This window comes from Tiliqua scincoides, chromosome 5 (assembly GCF_035046505.1).
Source record: "Tiliqua scincoides isolate rTilSci1 chromosome 5, rTilSci1.hap2, whole genome shotgun sequence".
Classification (NCBI taxonomy): domain Eukaryota; kingdom Metazoa; phylum Chordata; class Lepidosauria; order Squamata; family Scincidae; genus Tiliqua; species Tiliqua scincoides.
The window spans coordinates 121,293,953-121,310,939 of NC_089825.1; the positions used below are offsets into that span (position 1 = coordinate 121,293,953).

Consider the following 16,987-nt stretch of genomic DNA (forward strand, 5'->3'; position numbering starts at 1 on the left):
CATGGCTCCCCAGGGAGCCACAGAAACCAGACAGGGGAGCCCAGGAATCCTAGCAAAAAACCCATTAACCTATACAATGTATAGGAATGTAGCCCTAATGGGGAGCTATGGCCAATGGCCCAGTAGGTCAAGGGAGTTCCAGGCAAAAAAGTTTGGTAACCACAGGTCTAGTGGGTTGTGATAGATTGTCGTTTTTAAAAGTGGGTCCCAGTGCTAAAAGGTTTGGGAAGCCCTGCCCTAGATGCCTTCTCCCACAAGCAGCTTGTAGTTCCCAAGGATGAGTCACAACCTGGCTGTAGTTCCTCCCTACCATCTTCCATCCCTGCCATGTAGGAAGAGTGAGAACAGTGGTGGTCAATTATGCCGCAGGCTCTGACTCAGTGCATTGGTGATTACAATACTATGAGCATATCTACATTAGAACACTCTTCCCTTCTGTAGTTCTGTTTCACACCACTCTGTTTTCCAACAGCGCCCCACAGTTGTAGGAAGTATTACTGCACAATAATAGGAAGTTATTATAATAGTAAAAGGAAGTATTACTGCACAGGCCATACTAGGCTACCTAGCCCAACTGTCCAAAACCCTCTGTTGCAGTGTCCTATGTAGCTTCTATGGCAGTGGTTCTCACACATTTAGCACCAGGACCCACTTTTTAGAATGAGAATCTGTCAAGACCCACCAGAAGTGATGTCATGACCGGAAGTGACAGCATCAAGCAGGAAAACATTTAACCATCCTACCCACACTCGCCCAGGAGTAAGTCCCATTGACTGTCATTGTTAAAAGAATATACATAGTGGCTTGTTACAAGTACAGGTCTATAACATTTCCCCAGATGCAGTCACATGCCATGGTGGCATCAAGTCTAATATATTAAAAATATTGAACTGAATAGGGACCCATCTGAAATTGGCTTGCCTGCCAACTAGTGGGTCCCGACCCACAGTTTGAGGAAACACTGTTCTATGGGTAAAATGACAAAATTTTTTTTACTCAACATGCAGTTAGTCTGTTGAACTCCTTGCCACAAGATGTGGTGATGGCATCTGACCTAGATGCCTTTAAAAGAGGATTGGATAAATTTCTGGAGGAAAAATCCATCATGGGTTACAAGCCATGATGTGTATGTGCAACCTCCTGATTTTAGAAATGGGCTATGTCAGAATGCCAGATGAGGGCACCAGGATGCAGGTCTCTTGTTGTCCTGTGTGCTCCTTGGAGCATTTGGTGGGCTGCTGTGAGATACAGGAAGCTGGACTAGATGGACCTATGGCCTGATCCAGATGGGCTGTTCTTATGAAGAGATTCCTTGTTGGTTCAGTCTTGCATCTTATCAGTGGTTCTTTAGCTTGCATTGTGCACAAACAAAAGGGGAGAACTTCAGAAATGTCCTTGGCTGGGCACTGACTTTGGTAATGGTATGTATCAGGTGGATTATTTTATTTGCCGTGTTATACAGCAAGTTCTCACTTAACATTGTTTCACTTAATGTTTCTGAGGGGAAAAATGGCCATGAGAACTGTAAGGCTTTGTGTCTTTAATGCAAATATGTGTGTTTACGTATGGTTAGTCCCCTGGCTTGGTCCACCTTTTCCCTAACCCAAAGGATGCCCTGCTTATGACTCCCAGCTCTCCACCCTTCCCTTTACATATGGCGCTGTCTTCCCCATTCCAAGCCCCAAGGGTGGTCGCCGGTGCTGCAATGTCTTATGCAGCCCAGCAGCAAGGCACCACCTACTGGCACATGCAGTAACCATAGTGGCTGGAAGCCACAGCCGCTGTCAGTTTCAGCGCTTGCGAGGCTGTGCCCCCACATGCTTTGCATGGTCTGGGGCATCACTCAGCTCCACCAGGCACCATCATGCAGTTTGACTGGGATGGCTAGCCCCCACTGTAGGTGGGGATTGGACATTGGCAGGCAAACCCCAGGGAGGCTCTGAAGTCCAGTAGGCATGGACAATTCCTTTATTTAATCCTGTAGAGGTAAGTGTGAAACATGCACTGTGCCACCTTAGGAGCTTTATTCTTGTTTATGGACTGTATACCTATGGCAAAATCGGTTTCATTAAGTGAAACAATGAACAGTATAAAGTCACACTTTTGAAGAACCCATCCATGATGTTAAGTATATGGTAATTGTAAGTGGCTTTGGAAGACAATAATGCTGAATGGGTTTAAAAAAAGAAACTAATCTGGCTTGCAAATAGAGTGTTTGATATGCTCATGGCTAACTTAAAAGAAGAGTGCTATAGAGCAGTGCTACTCAAAGTGGTAGTCTACAGCCTGGTACCAGACCACTAGCCATTGGCTGCTGGTCTGCACTAAATTTCCAGGAAAGAAAAACAATTGTAATATGGCACTTTTATGGTAGCCCTGGCATATTAGGAAAAAAACATTACTGGTCCTCTCCATCATATAGTTTGAGATACACTGGTACAGAGGAAGTTGTGCAACAGAACCACGCCCAGGCTAGTACAGATGTGTTTGAACTCTGACTCAGTGCTTTTGCAGCCAGTGACTCTCTAGAACAAACAGTTGCTGACCTCAGATCAATTCAACCAAGTTCTAAGGCAAGTTCTATAGGATAAACCAGCTCCAAAATGAGACTGAGTAAAGGAATAATAAAATACAGGTATTTATATACCACCTTTCTTGGTCGTCAGATTTCTCCTCAGACTTTATTCAAGGCGGTTTACAAAGGCAGGCTGTTCTAAATCCCCATAGGGATTTTTACAATCGAAGAAAGGTTCTATCTTTCAAGAACCACAACATTTCAGATGGATCTTTTTGATCTGGTATCACATTCTGGCCTCTGGTTTCCTCCCACGCAAGCTGACAAGCAGCTCCTTCATCTGACATGGAGGGCAGCCAAGATGCTTCTTCACTCACACCAAAGAGCAGGTGGAGTAACTGGGCTCAGCTTGTCAGCTGCTTCAAGGTCTCACCATTCAAGGTGCTGGTGGCCTCAAACTGGCGACCTGCAGCTGTTATCTTCAGGCAAATGGAGGCTCTAGCCTCTAGACCAGACCTCGTGGAAGGTGGAAGGAAGCAAGCAATCATGGATGTGGTAAAATCTTTTATTTCACAGAAGAGATAGTAGAAATTCATGCATCTCCTGTGAGCCATAATGATGTCCCAATGTGGGGGAAAGAAGCTATTTTAAGACTGCGTTCATGCTAGCTGTAAGGTATCAGGCTTAAAGCTAGGCCAGTGTTTTGCTCTGTTCAACCCATTCTATTGTAATCGTCAGCAAATAGCTCTATTTGTAAATCAAGGGCAAATAAGTAACAGTGTCCATCTATTGCAGTGGTTCTCAAACTCTCTGGGAGAGTTTGAGAGCCACTAAGTGCAGGCAGCAGGAGAGGGCAGGGGGAAGACAGAGACAAGATGCTCAGCATTGCACCTCTGATCTGGGCTCAGGGATGTGCTGCCATTCACCCCTGCCTGTAGCAGCCTCCCGGGGGTTGGGGGAGCCCAGCACCAGCCTCAGCAGGGCTCCCCACGCAGTGCAAAGCCCTCCAGATCACAACAACTTCCTGTTTCATGATCACAAAACGGGAAGTGGTCACCATAGTCTTCTGGAGGGCTCTGCGCTTAAGGGAAAATTCTTAACCACTCTTCCCCTTAAGGGAAAACTACCCAGGGCTCTCAGGCTGGGGCGTCGCAACGCCCAAGTCTGAAAACCACTGATCTATTGGAAGGAATTCAAAGGAGTGGCACACAGGGTGGACCCCCATATCTGCAGATTCATTTATCCACAGATTGGGTCCACATGGCCCCGCCATGCACCCCCCCCCCCAAGCTCTCCTCCCCTTACCTCTGGAGGATCATCTGAACCCAGCAGAGGCCATAGACATCTCAGTGACCTCTGCCAGGCTCAAACTGAGCCCAGTAGTCAAAAAACACAACTTTCAGTTTCAGCTTCCCCAGGCCTTCTAATGCTTTATAAGGCATTAAAAATGTCAGTTTTTCCATGAAACCAAAGTTGCATTTTTTTAATTGCTAGGCTCTGTGTGAAGCCCAGGAGAGGCTGTGGATGGACATCAGTGGCCTCTGCTGGGTTCAGGTGACCCATTGAAGGTGAGGAGAGCAGAGCTCTGCTTGGCCTCAGAGGGTGGGGGGCAGGAATTCACCTGTATCCTTGGTTTCATGTAACCGCAGGGGGTTTCAGAACGAAATTCCTGCAAGTAAGGGGCATACCTGTAATAGAACAAACTAAAAGTCAGATATATTACCCCATTGTTACTTTTATCTCTTACAATAGTAGATGGATACACACAATAGTACAGTGAGCCTTTGGTATCTGCGGGGATCCATTCTAGAACCCCCCACGGACACCAAATTCCTCAGAAAATGAAATCCATGGCTTGAGGACCTTCTGGTCATGTCCAGTAGGTGTTCCGAGGCACTGGGAGGCCACACATAGCCTCTGCACCTCAGAACACTTCCTAGACGCAACTGAAGTCACCAGTGCAAACCACAAGTGCCTTCTGGTCAAGTCCAGGAGGTCCTCTGAGTTCCTCCAGCCCTGAGGCCTCTGCAGATTATGACCCTGCAGATGAGGAGAGTCCACTATTTGTTTCATTATTATTTGCATCCTATAAAATGGAGTTTTAGGCTGTTGTATTTGACAGCCATGCACACCATTAAGAATGCTGCTGAATTAAAGTGTGTTCTTTCACTGCATCTCTCCAGAAGGTATGAGAGACCTCTTACACCCATGTGTCCCATGTCTTACACAGCCAGCAGCAAACAATGCTACATCTGCTCATGCAGTACATTCATTAGGCGAAGAAGCAGCTGTCCCAACACAATACATACCCACAGTATAAGAACATGGATTTATGCACAGAAGAAGCAGAGAAGTCAGGTCCATAGTCTGTGAGGATAGTATGAGACCTTATTGCACACAACAGAAGTAGGAGGTAGCAAAGCTGTTTCTGCATCAAACCCATCACCAGCCATCCTTCCAAAACTGTTCAGTACATGTATCTGGACTATTAACACCATGCTATCATGGTAGAATACCACCATTATTATTGGCTAACCAGAAATAGCACAGTCCAGTGGATGCTGGACACAGTCTTAAATCCAGAAGGCTTGAGTTCATTAACTTGGACCTTCAATTTATTCCAAGGCTGGAGCCATTTTCAGTACGGAGGCAGAGTACAAGAGTAGGAGAACCAGTAGAAGAGTGCCTCTGGGTACATGCAGACTCTCTCAGCAGTGCCTGAGCTGACCAAATTGCTAAGACCATACAGTTTGTGTCTCAACTTTTGTTCTCTCTATAAAACAGCAGCAAACAGGAACCTGCTGTGCAGAATGGTCTTCGAGCTCCATATAAGTGTACAGCTTGCACTTCAAAGTGCTATAAAAGTTATTAACCTGGAAAAAGCCCCAGCAGGAAACCTAAGGATGTTTAAAATTCAACCTTGTTCTAAGTACAAGAGATTAATGCCTTTGAGCCATTCTGGTTTCATTGTAAACACCTCCGTTAAAAAAACCACTTTCTTACTTTTCTCAGAGAAAAGAAAACAAACAGCTCCAAAAAAGGGGGGGGGGGGAGAGCAGCAGATAGTAAAAGTGCAAAAACAAGTAGGGAAATTTTAAAAGAAAGTCCCCCTTGCCTATAATCGAGTCCTTAGGGTGTAATATGGCCCCCTTACAATGGGGTCTAATGCTGTATGCCAAATAATATTTTATTCCTCAGTCATGCTGTGATGCATGCCACTTGACATAGACATCCAAAGAGCAACCACCCAGAACGGTGGAAGAAACCATGTGGTTTCTAGATACCCATGCAACATCAGAAACAGCCTATGAGCTTCACTCCTGTAATGCACTGAGAAAATTTAAGTCTTCCCATGTCTGTGCATTCTAAACTCAGAATGTTGATGTTAAAGGCTTGTCAGGAGTCCTGAACACTTAAAAGCAGAACTGCTGGCTAGAGCACACAACCATGGGGCGGTGGGACTTCTACCCAGTCCCAGGATGGGCTGCAGCTGTGGGAAGGCCTGCGCACCCAGCTCTGAGGTCCCTGAGGTGCTTGCAGGCACGTTCAGCACAGAAGGTAAGATCTAGCCCAGAGTGGAGATGCAGCCAAGCTTGAACCTCTTGCCTCAGGTGTTCAACAGTTTTAGAGTCTGGGGACAGAAAAATGTATTAAACTACTTATATCCCACACTTTCATTCTCAAAGTAATTGTTAAGGCAACTCATACAGTAAAACCAAAACAGATAGGTCAAGAAACATGCTGGTGGCTAAATCCCACTCCCAGAGATAATGTTACGATCTAATCTACGGATTGGTGATACATCCATTGATGCTTATGGATCAATTATGGATGCTTAAGATCAATTAAAAACTGGGTGTCTTCATGAAATGATTGTGGGCAAGTGATATTTGACTTGCTTGCTTAGCTTAACAAGAGGCCAGGAGAGAGAGAGAGAGAGAGAGAGAGAGGAGATCTGGTGACCACAGATAAGTTGATCAAACCACATTATATCATAAGAAGAATTTATCAGGAAACAAGACTAAACAAATTGTAAGGTTGCAATTGTGGGTTTTAATCAAGCCGATGTCACCTACTAAGTAGGATGTTTCAGACATCAGGATTCTCAGAGGCAACATAGTCCTCACCTCCTTGCCTAAACATAGCCCTCAGGTGATAAGCTTGGTGTTAAAGACATCTGGACTATCATGTGCCAATGGTCAGAGTTGGGTAGTGACTAGCTGGTGTAAGGAAGAGTGAGTGGAAAAGTATTGTATTGAGTGAGTGGAAAAGTATGTATTACAATGCATTGTAATGGCAGCGGAAGGACTAAATAACCAAAGGGACAGACTCCATTTGGACAGAGATCAGCAGGGCAAGATCAGAAATACCGTGTCAACTGCCAGAACTCTGACCCCTCAGAAATCTTCTACAAGTTTAACTGGCCATCTAGCTGTGTACGCATGCATGAGTAGGAACAAGGAAATGTAATTTCTGTAATGTAATTTTATCTATCCTATAACTGGCAAATAAAGCGCTTTTAACTTAATTCAATTCTGGTCTCTTCAGTCTACTGAAGATCTTCATACTACAGAATAGTGGCTTGATCACCCACTACTAAGCATTCAAATCTGTGATACTAGCTCTAGTTTTCCTTTCCCAACCCATAGAACCAAAGCTGAGTAATACCTATGTCCTCCTTCAAGGAGTATTGCTGGTGTTCCTGCTGCTGTTGAAGGAAGAAACTGTGTGCCAAGATGACCTCTTTAGCATGCTCCTCCTGGGCACGCAGAGCAAGGGCGTCCAGTAGCTCTGAGTTGTTAGATGTGCTGCGATAATATAGCATGTGCATCAGCTCAAGGGAGTGAATGTTCCGCCGTTGGCCAAAGACCTGATCAAAGAGAAAAAAGAATATGCAGAGATGTCCTCAGAAAGGCAAGGTGAGTGGCAAAGACATACCACCAGCTTGGGGAAGGAATAAACTTGGATCCTGGTTCCTTTGGTTCCCCAACAAGGCTGGAGGCGAGGTATGTCTCCGCCTCCCAGCGGTCCACATGACCACTGAGTAGCAGAACACCAGTGTTCCACTGGCACTAGCCCAGCACCGGCCGGTGCTGGGGTAGTTCCGGCGCTGAAGACTGAAGACATGCCTTACGGCATGTTTGCAACACTCAGTGCCAGCAGAGGACCAGCGGTAACAGCTCAAGATTGAGCTCTCACACTGATAAAGTTACGTGTGGTGTAGTAAAAGAAACTTTTTCTTTCACAATACTAGAACTAGGGATTATCCAATACAACTGATTAGGTACAAACAACTTCTTAAAAACCCTCTAAAACTAAGACATCATTAAACTGCAGAACAAATCGATGAAGCCAGGATCCTTCTTTGCAGGGAAAGTGCAAACTGTATAGTTGCCTGGTTTGGAAATAACAGCAAACTATGGTTTCTCATGAGCTAGAACTATGTAGTACGAACATGCAAGAGTGTCTAGCACTTGACCATGTTTGTCTGTTACATCTGAACTAAGTCCATATAGCTCCTGTTGTTTTCCAACATGTTTTATTGTAGCATTCCCCAAGTCTCTCATCTTTATTTTAGCATTTACACAATGCTTTAGTGTTTCAGTAACCCAGTGGTTCTCAAACTGGTGGGTTGCGACCCACCAGTTTGTGTAAAGGTTTCCCCATCTCTTTAAGGGGCAGGGGAAGGGGAGAAGCAGGGAAACAATCCCCACAATTGTGTCTCTATGGGGGGTGTGTGTTTGCACTTGCATTCAAGTAGTTAGGACTGCAGTAGGCTGCAGGAGGTTCAGGAAGCCCTGCGCAGCCCGCTGCAGTGCTCCTGAGGCTTAGAATCTTCAGTAAAAGCAGGCACAAAGCACTTCCATTTTGCAGAAGGTGCTTTGCACCTGCTTTTACAGAATGTTCCAAGCCTCGGGGTGCGCTGCAGAGGGTAGCGCAGGGCTCCCCAAACCTCCTGCAGCCCTACTACTTGAATATAAGTGAAAACACCCCCCTCAACCTCCCTCAGTGACATGATCCTGGGGATTGCGTCGCTGCCCTAGCCCTTCCCCCTACAAGGACTTACTGAGGGAGTAAAGCTCCCTCAAAGTGTGAGAACCACTGCAGTAATCCATACTGCAAAAACAGCCCTGTTTTTGTATTTATTACATGTACATCCTGTCTTTCTTCCATGATGGAGCTCAAGGCAGAATACATAGGGTACCAAGGCGATCTATTATCTAGACCTAGAGTTGCTAGCCCTCAAGAAGGTGGCTGTAGCATGCATCTTCAGAAGCACATCCATATGAAATACAGGTCAATCTGTGAACCCACATTTTGTATCCACACATGCATGCAGAAAGTGATAGTTTGCCCAAGGCCACTTAGTGAAATGGAATTCATAGCAGAGGTTCATAGTTGAGTCTTTACTACTACATTACAGTGTCATTTATGGTACTCTGGTGTACAAGTCAATCATTGTCCATCAGGGAGTTCTAGGTGGTGTACATTCCCAGGCATTCTCCCATCCACAAACTGACCAGACTAGTACTGCAAGACTGTTGCACTGTGTCCTTGATACTGTGCCCTGAACTATATTTCCCTATCTGCTCTGGGACAGGCGATGTTTTCCAAATGAGAGAGGGCCAGGGATCTATTTCAGAAGCAGGCTATCCTTCCTACCAGACCCCAGTTAGCACTGCAACTTGCCATCTTCTGGGAGCAGAGGTTGTAGTGATGTACATACCTTCCAAGCCCGAAAGGCCATGAAGGCAGCAAAGAAAATCAGCAGAGAAGTGGTGCCAATCTTGAGGTCACTAAGAACCACCATGCCCACATTGACAAAGACCGCCAAACCGCTCACTATCAACATGCTGTTCAGAAGGGCCCGGTACAAGATGGATGTGCGGACTTTAACAGATGGCAGCAACTGCTCCAGTCCTTCCAGAGGTATGTCTTTAAAGCATTTCAGCACCAGGTGGCCATTCTTGATCCGGGCAGCCACCACCACGCGTTTGAAATAACGTCTGTAACAAGGGGGTAGAAAAAGATCTAAGTTGGATTCATTGCACTAATTGATTAAAATTTGCATATGGGCAAAGAAGCAAGAAGCATACTTATTCTTGGGAAGTACAGGCTTCTTGGGAAGAAGGCACCTAGGGTAGATTGCTTTGCCCACCGTGTCTTCTTCCAACGCATTTTCTTGTAGCAAATGATTGGCCCTATACTAGCCAGAATACATTACTCTCACTGGTGCAATTCTAGCCAGAATATGCAGCTTCTTTTGGCTGAAAGCATGGTGCAGACAGCTGTACTTTCCTGTACCAAGATCGGGAGCTGGCGCAGGCCCAAGAAGACCCATTGGGGCCAGCTGAATTCTGCATGGGGTAAAGAAACCGATGTTCCCTTCCCCCGAGGAGACTCAGTCAGTTGCTCTGACCCCGTGGGATATAGCGGCAGGATACAAAAGTGGCCATTTTGGCACCACTGTACCGTGCAGCACTAGGCAGCTTAGAATTGGGCTGTAAAAGTCCTTAAAGCCCTGGTTGGCTACTAACAAAGTAAATTAATTAAATGGCACAGTCCAACAAAGAATACAAGGCATCTGTGAACTTTGCTTTTAGATTATGCAGTCACCCCCTTCCCCATTAAATTCAAAAGAAAAAAAATAGTTTTTCCTAACTAAAAATGTCAAATCCTTTAAAGGAGAATTTGTGTCCCCTGGGAGCAAATAAACTAAAGTTGTCTACCTGCAGAAATTTCAGGTTTCATGAAAAAAATGTCATCACTAAGACAGACCATAACCACTTACTAGTCATCAAGCACTTCATATACACTGACTCAGCAATTCTTACAACAACCTTGCAAGTTTGTTGCTTCAGCAATTCAGCTACAAGCCTCACCATAGCTTGTAACCAGTGTCCAAAAGATAACAGGGAAATAAATTTTTCTTGCCTATCTCCTGGAATCCGTGATGTGCCAAAGAATCCCCTCTGGGTCTGCAGCAGAGTCATCACACGCAATGGTCCTATTCGCTGCCCAAGAGCCCAGAACCTTATGTATTCATACTGATCCAGATTGACAGACACCTGCAGAAAGGAAGTCAGGTCTGGCTTGAAAATACAATTGTTTGGGGATAAACATACCTAGTACTGAGGTGCAGCTGCCTCTAAGGGACACCCCATGCCTAGTTGGCATTTGTTTTAATGTAAGTGAAAAATTTCACATTTTTAAACAATGTTTTTTTTAAAGAAAAATGCAAAAACATAGCTTAAATAAAGACAACAAAACTAATCATTAAATCCCAAGCATGAAAAAGCAATAAAATCTATAACAAAATTCATGTCCTACATACAAAATACAGGTGGACCCTCGTTATCCATGAGGGTTCTGTTCCTGGACCCTTGTGGATACCGAGTTCGGCGTGAAATCAAATCACACGGGTTTTGGGGTCCACTGAGCTCCAAACACAACCGGAGCCTTACACCAGTCATGTCCAGAGCTGTTCTGAGGCCCATAGAGGCTGCGTGCAAACTTCATGGGCCTCAGGAAGACCCCCGAAAGCGCTGGAAGGTGAAACCGGAAGACAACTTCCAACACTTTTGGGGGCCTTTCTGAGGATCATAGAGGCCACACATGGCCTCCACAGGCCTCAGAAAGGCCTCCCGAGGTCCTAGAAGGGCACATCTCGTTTTCAACTGAAAACCAGAAAGGCCTCCCGAGGTCCTAGAAGGGCACATCTCGTTTTCAACTGAAAACCAGAAGACCTTGCAGTCCTTTCTGAGGCTGTTTCCACAGGCCTCAGAAGAGCCTCCAGAGGCAACCAGAGCACAGCTCCAGTCACCTCTGGAGGCTTCAAGTTGGGCTGAGTCTGGCACAACGGGGGTCTAGAGGACCTCCATTGAGGGAAATATGTGGATCAAAAATCCACAGATAAGTAGGCTCAACCTGTACAGTACAGCAAGTTAGGAACTGATGTTAATTAAAGTTATTGCATGACATGGCATAGTAGAAGCAAACCTCTGAATGACGGGAGAGGCAGAAATTTCAAAACTTTAATATATGCATATAGTATACTGTATACTTTTGTGTGTTCTTGGACTATGCTGCTAACATAATAAAAGATATCTGGTATACTCAAATCAGAGTTAAGTAGAAAAGTCAGTTTTTTTAAATCCACGGTGACTTTTGATCTTAGCACTGAGAAAATCCCATTACTTCGGGCAAGCCACTGAATATTAGAGGGAAAATGGGAGGAATTCCACAATTTAAGCTGTGGATGCCACACAGGACTCAAAAACTTTGGTCCAAGCCTGCAACTAGAAATGAGACCCACAGTAGACCAGTTGTTATAATAAGGAAAAGGTTGTGGCCCCACCCCCACCTTGGCAAAAGCCACACCTGAACTTCATCATGAGGATGGTTAACCACAAGGGCATATGCCAGTGCATCCTCTGACAAGCTGTTGAAATTGGCCTGATCCAAGAGAGGTTCTATCCTGGCTAAAATCTCCTGTTCTTTTGTTAACCGCTCCGCATCCGTCAAAGAGAATTCTTGCAGTGTATCCCGGTCAGGATTAACGGGTTCATAGAGAGCCTAGAGGGAAAATGAGCAGTATTTATAATACTAGTCACAATACCCATATTAGATTACGAAAGCTGCTCCCCTATTATACAGTCCCCCCTCCCCAGCCTTTCATACCAAGGGAACAGTTCATTCAGAAACAGGGCCAACCCTAGTGTATCCTAGTGTATTTGTGCATATGTCATCATTACCTTCAACTGCTCCAAGATGGTGTGGTATCGAATTAGAAGGGAGGAGTCCACTTGGGAGACAAATGCCAGGAATGAGTCTCGATCTGCATGGCTAAAGGAGTGGAATTCCTGAGGAAGGGAAGAGACCACACTGTTCACTAGGAAGAAAATGACCCCTTCATACAGGATTTCTTTGAGCAGTGTTGGAAGTGCAGCTATTTATAGTAAGATGTCTTACTTGACATGAGAGGTTGCCACCTTTGAGGCAGTGAACCGTTTACCCACTGCACTGCTGTGATCACAAGCTTCTCCATCCCTTCGCATTTGAGATTTATAGTTAGTTGGCAACCTTCAGTCTCGAAAGACTATGGTATCACGCTCTGAATGGTGGTTCTGGAACAGCATCTAGTGTGGCTGAAAAGGCCAATTTGGGAGTGACAATCCCTTCCACACTGGGCACAAGTGCAGTCTGTCCCTGGTCTGTCTCCCTGGCTATGGGCCTTCCTTCTTTGCCTCTTTGCCTCAGTCTGTTAGCCAAGTGTCTCTTCAAACTGGGAAAGGCCATGCTGCACAGCCTGCCTCCAAGCGGGCCGCTCAGAGGCCAGGGTTTCCCACCTGTTGAGGTCCACTCCTAAGTCCTTCTATTTTTATTGAATTTAGACAATTCTGTGTTGGCACTGAACTTTAAGTGAACAAAACACATTATAATACTTCTATATGCAGCTATATGAAAGTATGAAGAAATGCCAAAAGAAAACTAACCATCACTCAACATCAGGATTCTGGGTCTACACTCTTTTGTATGGTGGAAAAAGGCAATATAAAACTTAATAAATGATTATTTAATTCATATTTAACAACCATTTATTTATTAAATATAAAGTTGTTATTGTTGATGCACTGTGAGTAACAAGGTTTGTCTCATCCCCCCCCCCCTTTAAGGGCTCATTATCTCAGAACAAAACTCTACATTGATGACTGGTTGTCTGGAGGAGAATCTGTGGAATCTTATACAGGTCCAACCTTGCTATACATGGATTTTTTATACACGGATTTGACTCAACACAAATGGCCACTGCAAATGAGAAGGGACGTGCTGATCCCTGGAGAAGGGGAAAAATGCATCCCTTTAAAATCACAGTTTAAAAAAACTGCTTTTCTTACTGTTGTAGAAAGACAGTCATGTAAGTGATCATTCCATGCTTCAGAAGAGCCAGGCAAAGAATCCTTTGCATTTCCAATTGCTGACTGCCTCTACAACAGTAAGATAAGTGGTTTCAAGCCACAATTGTAAAGGGATGCACTTTTTAATTTTTTTAAAATTGCTTTTATTTAACACATGTTATGGTATCAGCAGAGAGTTCCAGAATTAAACCCTTGTGAATGTCAAGACACGACCTTATTAGGAGCAATGGAGGGGCAAGAAGGTCTTTAAATCTATTTTTCCACTGTTTTTTTATTCACGAGAGGTTTGGAATATCCCAGCGGATAACGAGACATGACCTGTACATCTGGCTGCTAAGCTGGCAAAGCTTGCCAAATCCCATCTTCTGCAATTTAAATGGGCAGATACTCTTTCTTTTCATCATTAGTTTTGCTTCTGCTAATGATGTGAACAGCTAAAAAGATCATTTCCAAACACTAAAAAGCCTTCTGCACTCAGCAACTGTAAATTCGCCTAGTGCTGCCCGCACAATTTCACCTTGATGTTTGCAGCCTTAAGGACTAAAAACCAGAAGGATGCTGAATGCATTAAGTGAATATGATCACAAGACTGTAGAATCCACGCCCAGCTTCAATTATACCAGGGGTGCCCAAACCCCGGCCGGGGGGCCACTTGCGACCCTTGAGGCCTCTCAGTATGGCCATCAGGGAGTCCCCAGTCTCCAATGAGCCTCTGGAGATTTGTTGAAGCCCGCACTGGCCCAACGCAACTTCTCTCAGCATGAGGGAGACTGTTTGACCTCTCATGTGAGCTGTGGGATGAGAGCTCCCTCCACTGCTTGCTTTTTCACATCTGTGATGCAGTAGCAGTAGCAAAGGAAAGGCCAGCCTTGCTTTGTGCAAGGCCTTTTATAGGCCTTGAGCTATTGCAAGACCTTCATTCATTCATATAAGTTCATCTTTAATATATTCATTTATGTAAACTTATGTAAATTTATTCAAATTTTAAATGTAAATTAATTCTTTCCCCCCCCAGCCCCCAATACAGTGTCAGAGAGGTGATGTGGCCTTCCTGCCAAAAACTTTGGACACCCCTGAATTATACCTTCAGCAGGGCATCAACCAGCTGCTCCTTGGAAAAGGGGATGTATCGTTCCTGATATTCCATCGACCAGTCTTGTGGCTCTGTCGGTTTCCACATTTTCTTGTATTTCACCATCTTGGCAGCTAGGGAGGCCTTGCCACGGGATGACAACCCTGCAACCCTGGCGCCGAGGGCTAACCGTGCTGCACATAGCATTCTAGTAGAGTCAAAGGTACTAGTCATAAAACAGCAGCATCAAGCCACATTTGGTAACTTTTGCAAAGTTCTTATAGTTTGACCTTAGGTTGCAAGTGAGATACAGCTAATATGAGTCATGGTTTGAAGAGACAATGGAGCATGTTCATCAAAGTCAAAGGTCTAGCTAAACCAAGGAGACCAGAATTCAGCATCAACAGCCACTGGATAGGCTGCGAAGGAAAGGCTGGTTGTCATCAGTACCTCAGGAACACAAGAAGAGCCCCGCTAGATCAGGCCAAAGGCCCATCTAGTCCAGCTTCCTGTATATCACAGTGGCTCAACAGAAGTCTTGTGTGCTATCTGAGCCAATAGGAGACCTGCATCGTGGTGCCCTCCCTTGCATCCGGCCTTCTGAGGTAGCCTCCTTCTAAAATCAAGGAGGTTGCACATACCCATCATGGCTTGTAACCCATGAAGGACTTTTCCTCCAAAAATCTGTCCAGTCTCCTTTTAAATGCATCCAAGCCAGATGCCATCACCACATTCTGTGGCAAGGATTTCCAGACTCCCTGAGCAATCCCCTTGTAAAGACTCTAGGCTAGATTCCGTCCCCTCTTCATGTGGCAAAGAGTTCCACAGACTCCCCACCAATCCCCTTGAAAAGCATCCAGACTAGATGCCGCCCCCTCATCAAGTGGCAAGGAGTTCCACAGACTCCCTGCCAATCCTCCTATAAAGCATCCAGGCTAGATTCCGTCCCCACATCCTCTGGCAAGGAGTTCCACAGACTCCCTGCCAATCCCCTTGTAAAGAACCCAGGCTAGATTCTGTCCCCTCATCATGTGGCAAGGAGTTCCACAGACTCCCTGCCAACCCCCTTGTAAAGCATCCAGGCTAGATGCCATCCCCACATCCTGTGGCAAGGAGTTCCACAGATTAACAACACACTGGGTCAAGAAATGTTTTCTTCTGCCTGTCCCAACTCTCTCCACACTCAGCTGGAGTGGGAGTCCCCTGTGTTCTGGTCTTGAGCAGGAACTGCACCCAGCAGAACCTTCTGCACGAGGGTCCAACTCATGGGCCAAAAGAAACTCAGCAGCTCAAATGGGCCTAACCAAAGAGCATGAGGTCAAAGTTCACTAAAATGCACCACAGTTGGCTGAACTGGTGAGACTTAATGCTGCACAGGCCACTGAGCAGTGCCCACCCCTGACAGGCTGGGCAGCGACTTCCTCCCCCTCAGCTCAGGGCCAGCCCTCAGGTGCACTCTGAGGCCCATAAAACCAGAAAAAAGCAAACCCACAGCAAGCAACAAGCTCTAACCTTTAAATAGAAGGTTGGCATAACTGCGCATGCGCCCTCCTGCGCGCCTCATCCGCCCTTCCCTGTTTGTTCTCGGGGGGGGGGGCTTCCTGGATCCGCATGCGCATTAGAGGGCTCAGCTTCAGCCCTCCGGTCATTCCCATGGTGCGCATGCGCGCTTCTGCCCTCATGTCACTCCCGCAGTGCGCATGCGTTCTACCAACGCTAGTCCAGGCTGGGTCTATGGACATTAAATCTAGAGTCACAAGGCGGGTCTATAGACGTCAAATCTAGAGTCACAACCCACACCCGTAGCATCACTTGTTAACACTTCCCAGCTAAAACCAAGCAGATTCAGCATAAGAACTTCCAATATCATCCTTAATCATGCCAAGATCCAGGGGAAGCGGTTTCGCTGTCATACCAATCGCGCCTCTGGACTGCTCATGCACGGACGCAGCTGCCTTGTTTGCGGACGAACGCGCGAACTGCGCATGCGCGAGTTACCTAGCGCCCTCCTTTTGAAGCGCGTGCGTGTGGCGCGCGCCACCTTCTCTCCCCCTCCACCCTTTTTTAACAGCCTCTGCGAGGACCAACTGTCGCAAGGGGGTGTGGCTCCCGTCCAGCCAATCAGGCTTCGAGTTCTCTCAGCCGAATTCTCCCGCGCGGGGTGGGGGGAGGGGAAGGGACTGCAGAGCGGAGAGAGTATAAGGGCGGGAAAATATTCTCTGAGCGGGAGAAGGAGGGCTTTGGAAGGGGACAGAAATAAAGGTGATGTGGGGCACTGGGCTGCCTGTTGAGGGAAACAGTAGTTTAAGCAGGCAGCCCCTAGAATCCTGCAGTAGTCCCAGTGAGAAGCAAGGCTGTTGCAGGGTACAGCTGTTAAAGCTGAACAGTTGCTGAAAGGCAGAAGTATTTCTTTATGGCACTTTTGTCCAGACTTTCCACAGGGGAGCTCAGGGTGAAATGCCTGTGCTTTCTCCCCCATTT

General features: G+C 46.0%; 1 protein-coding gene across 2 annotated transcripts; it reads right to left on the reverse strand.

Annotated features, from left to right (window-relative positions):
- Positions 1 to 2,662: 2,662 nt before the first annotated feature.
- On the reverse strand, positions 2,663 to 16,487 carry TMEM143 (transmembrane protein 143). Of its 2 annotated transcripts, none has more exons than XM_066631273.1 (8): positions 16,422 to 16,487; positions 14,519 to 14,714; positions 12,271 to 12,378; positions 11,897 to 12,091; positions 10,451 to 10,584; positions 9,243 to 9,522; positions 7,184 to 7,385; positions 2,663 to 6,146 (listed from the first exon to the last, which is right to left on the reverse strand). In XM_066631273.1, the coding sequence occupies exons 2-8, from the start codon at positions 14,711 to 14,713 to the stop codon at positions 5,980 to 5,982; spliced, it is 1,281 nt and encodes a 426-aa protein (XP_066487370.1). In that variant the 5' UTR covers position 14,714; positions 16,422 to 16,487; the 3' UTR covers positions 2,663 to 5,979. The 2 variants fall into 2 exon arrangements, with proteins under 2 accessions (XP_066487370.1, XP_066487369.1); XM_066631272.1 differs by lacking the exon at positions 16,422 to 16,487 and adding an exon at positions 16,019 to 16,094.
- Between the last annotated feature and the right edge of the window lie 500 nt (positions 16,488 to 16,987).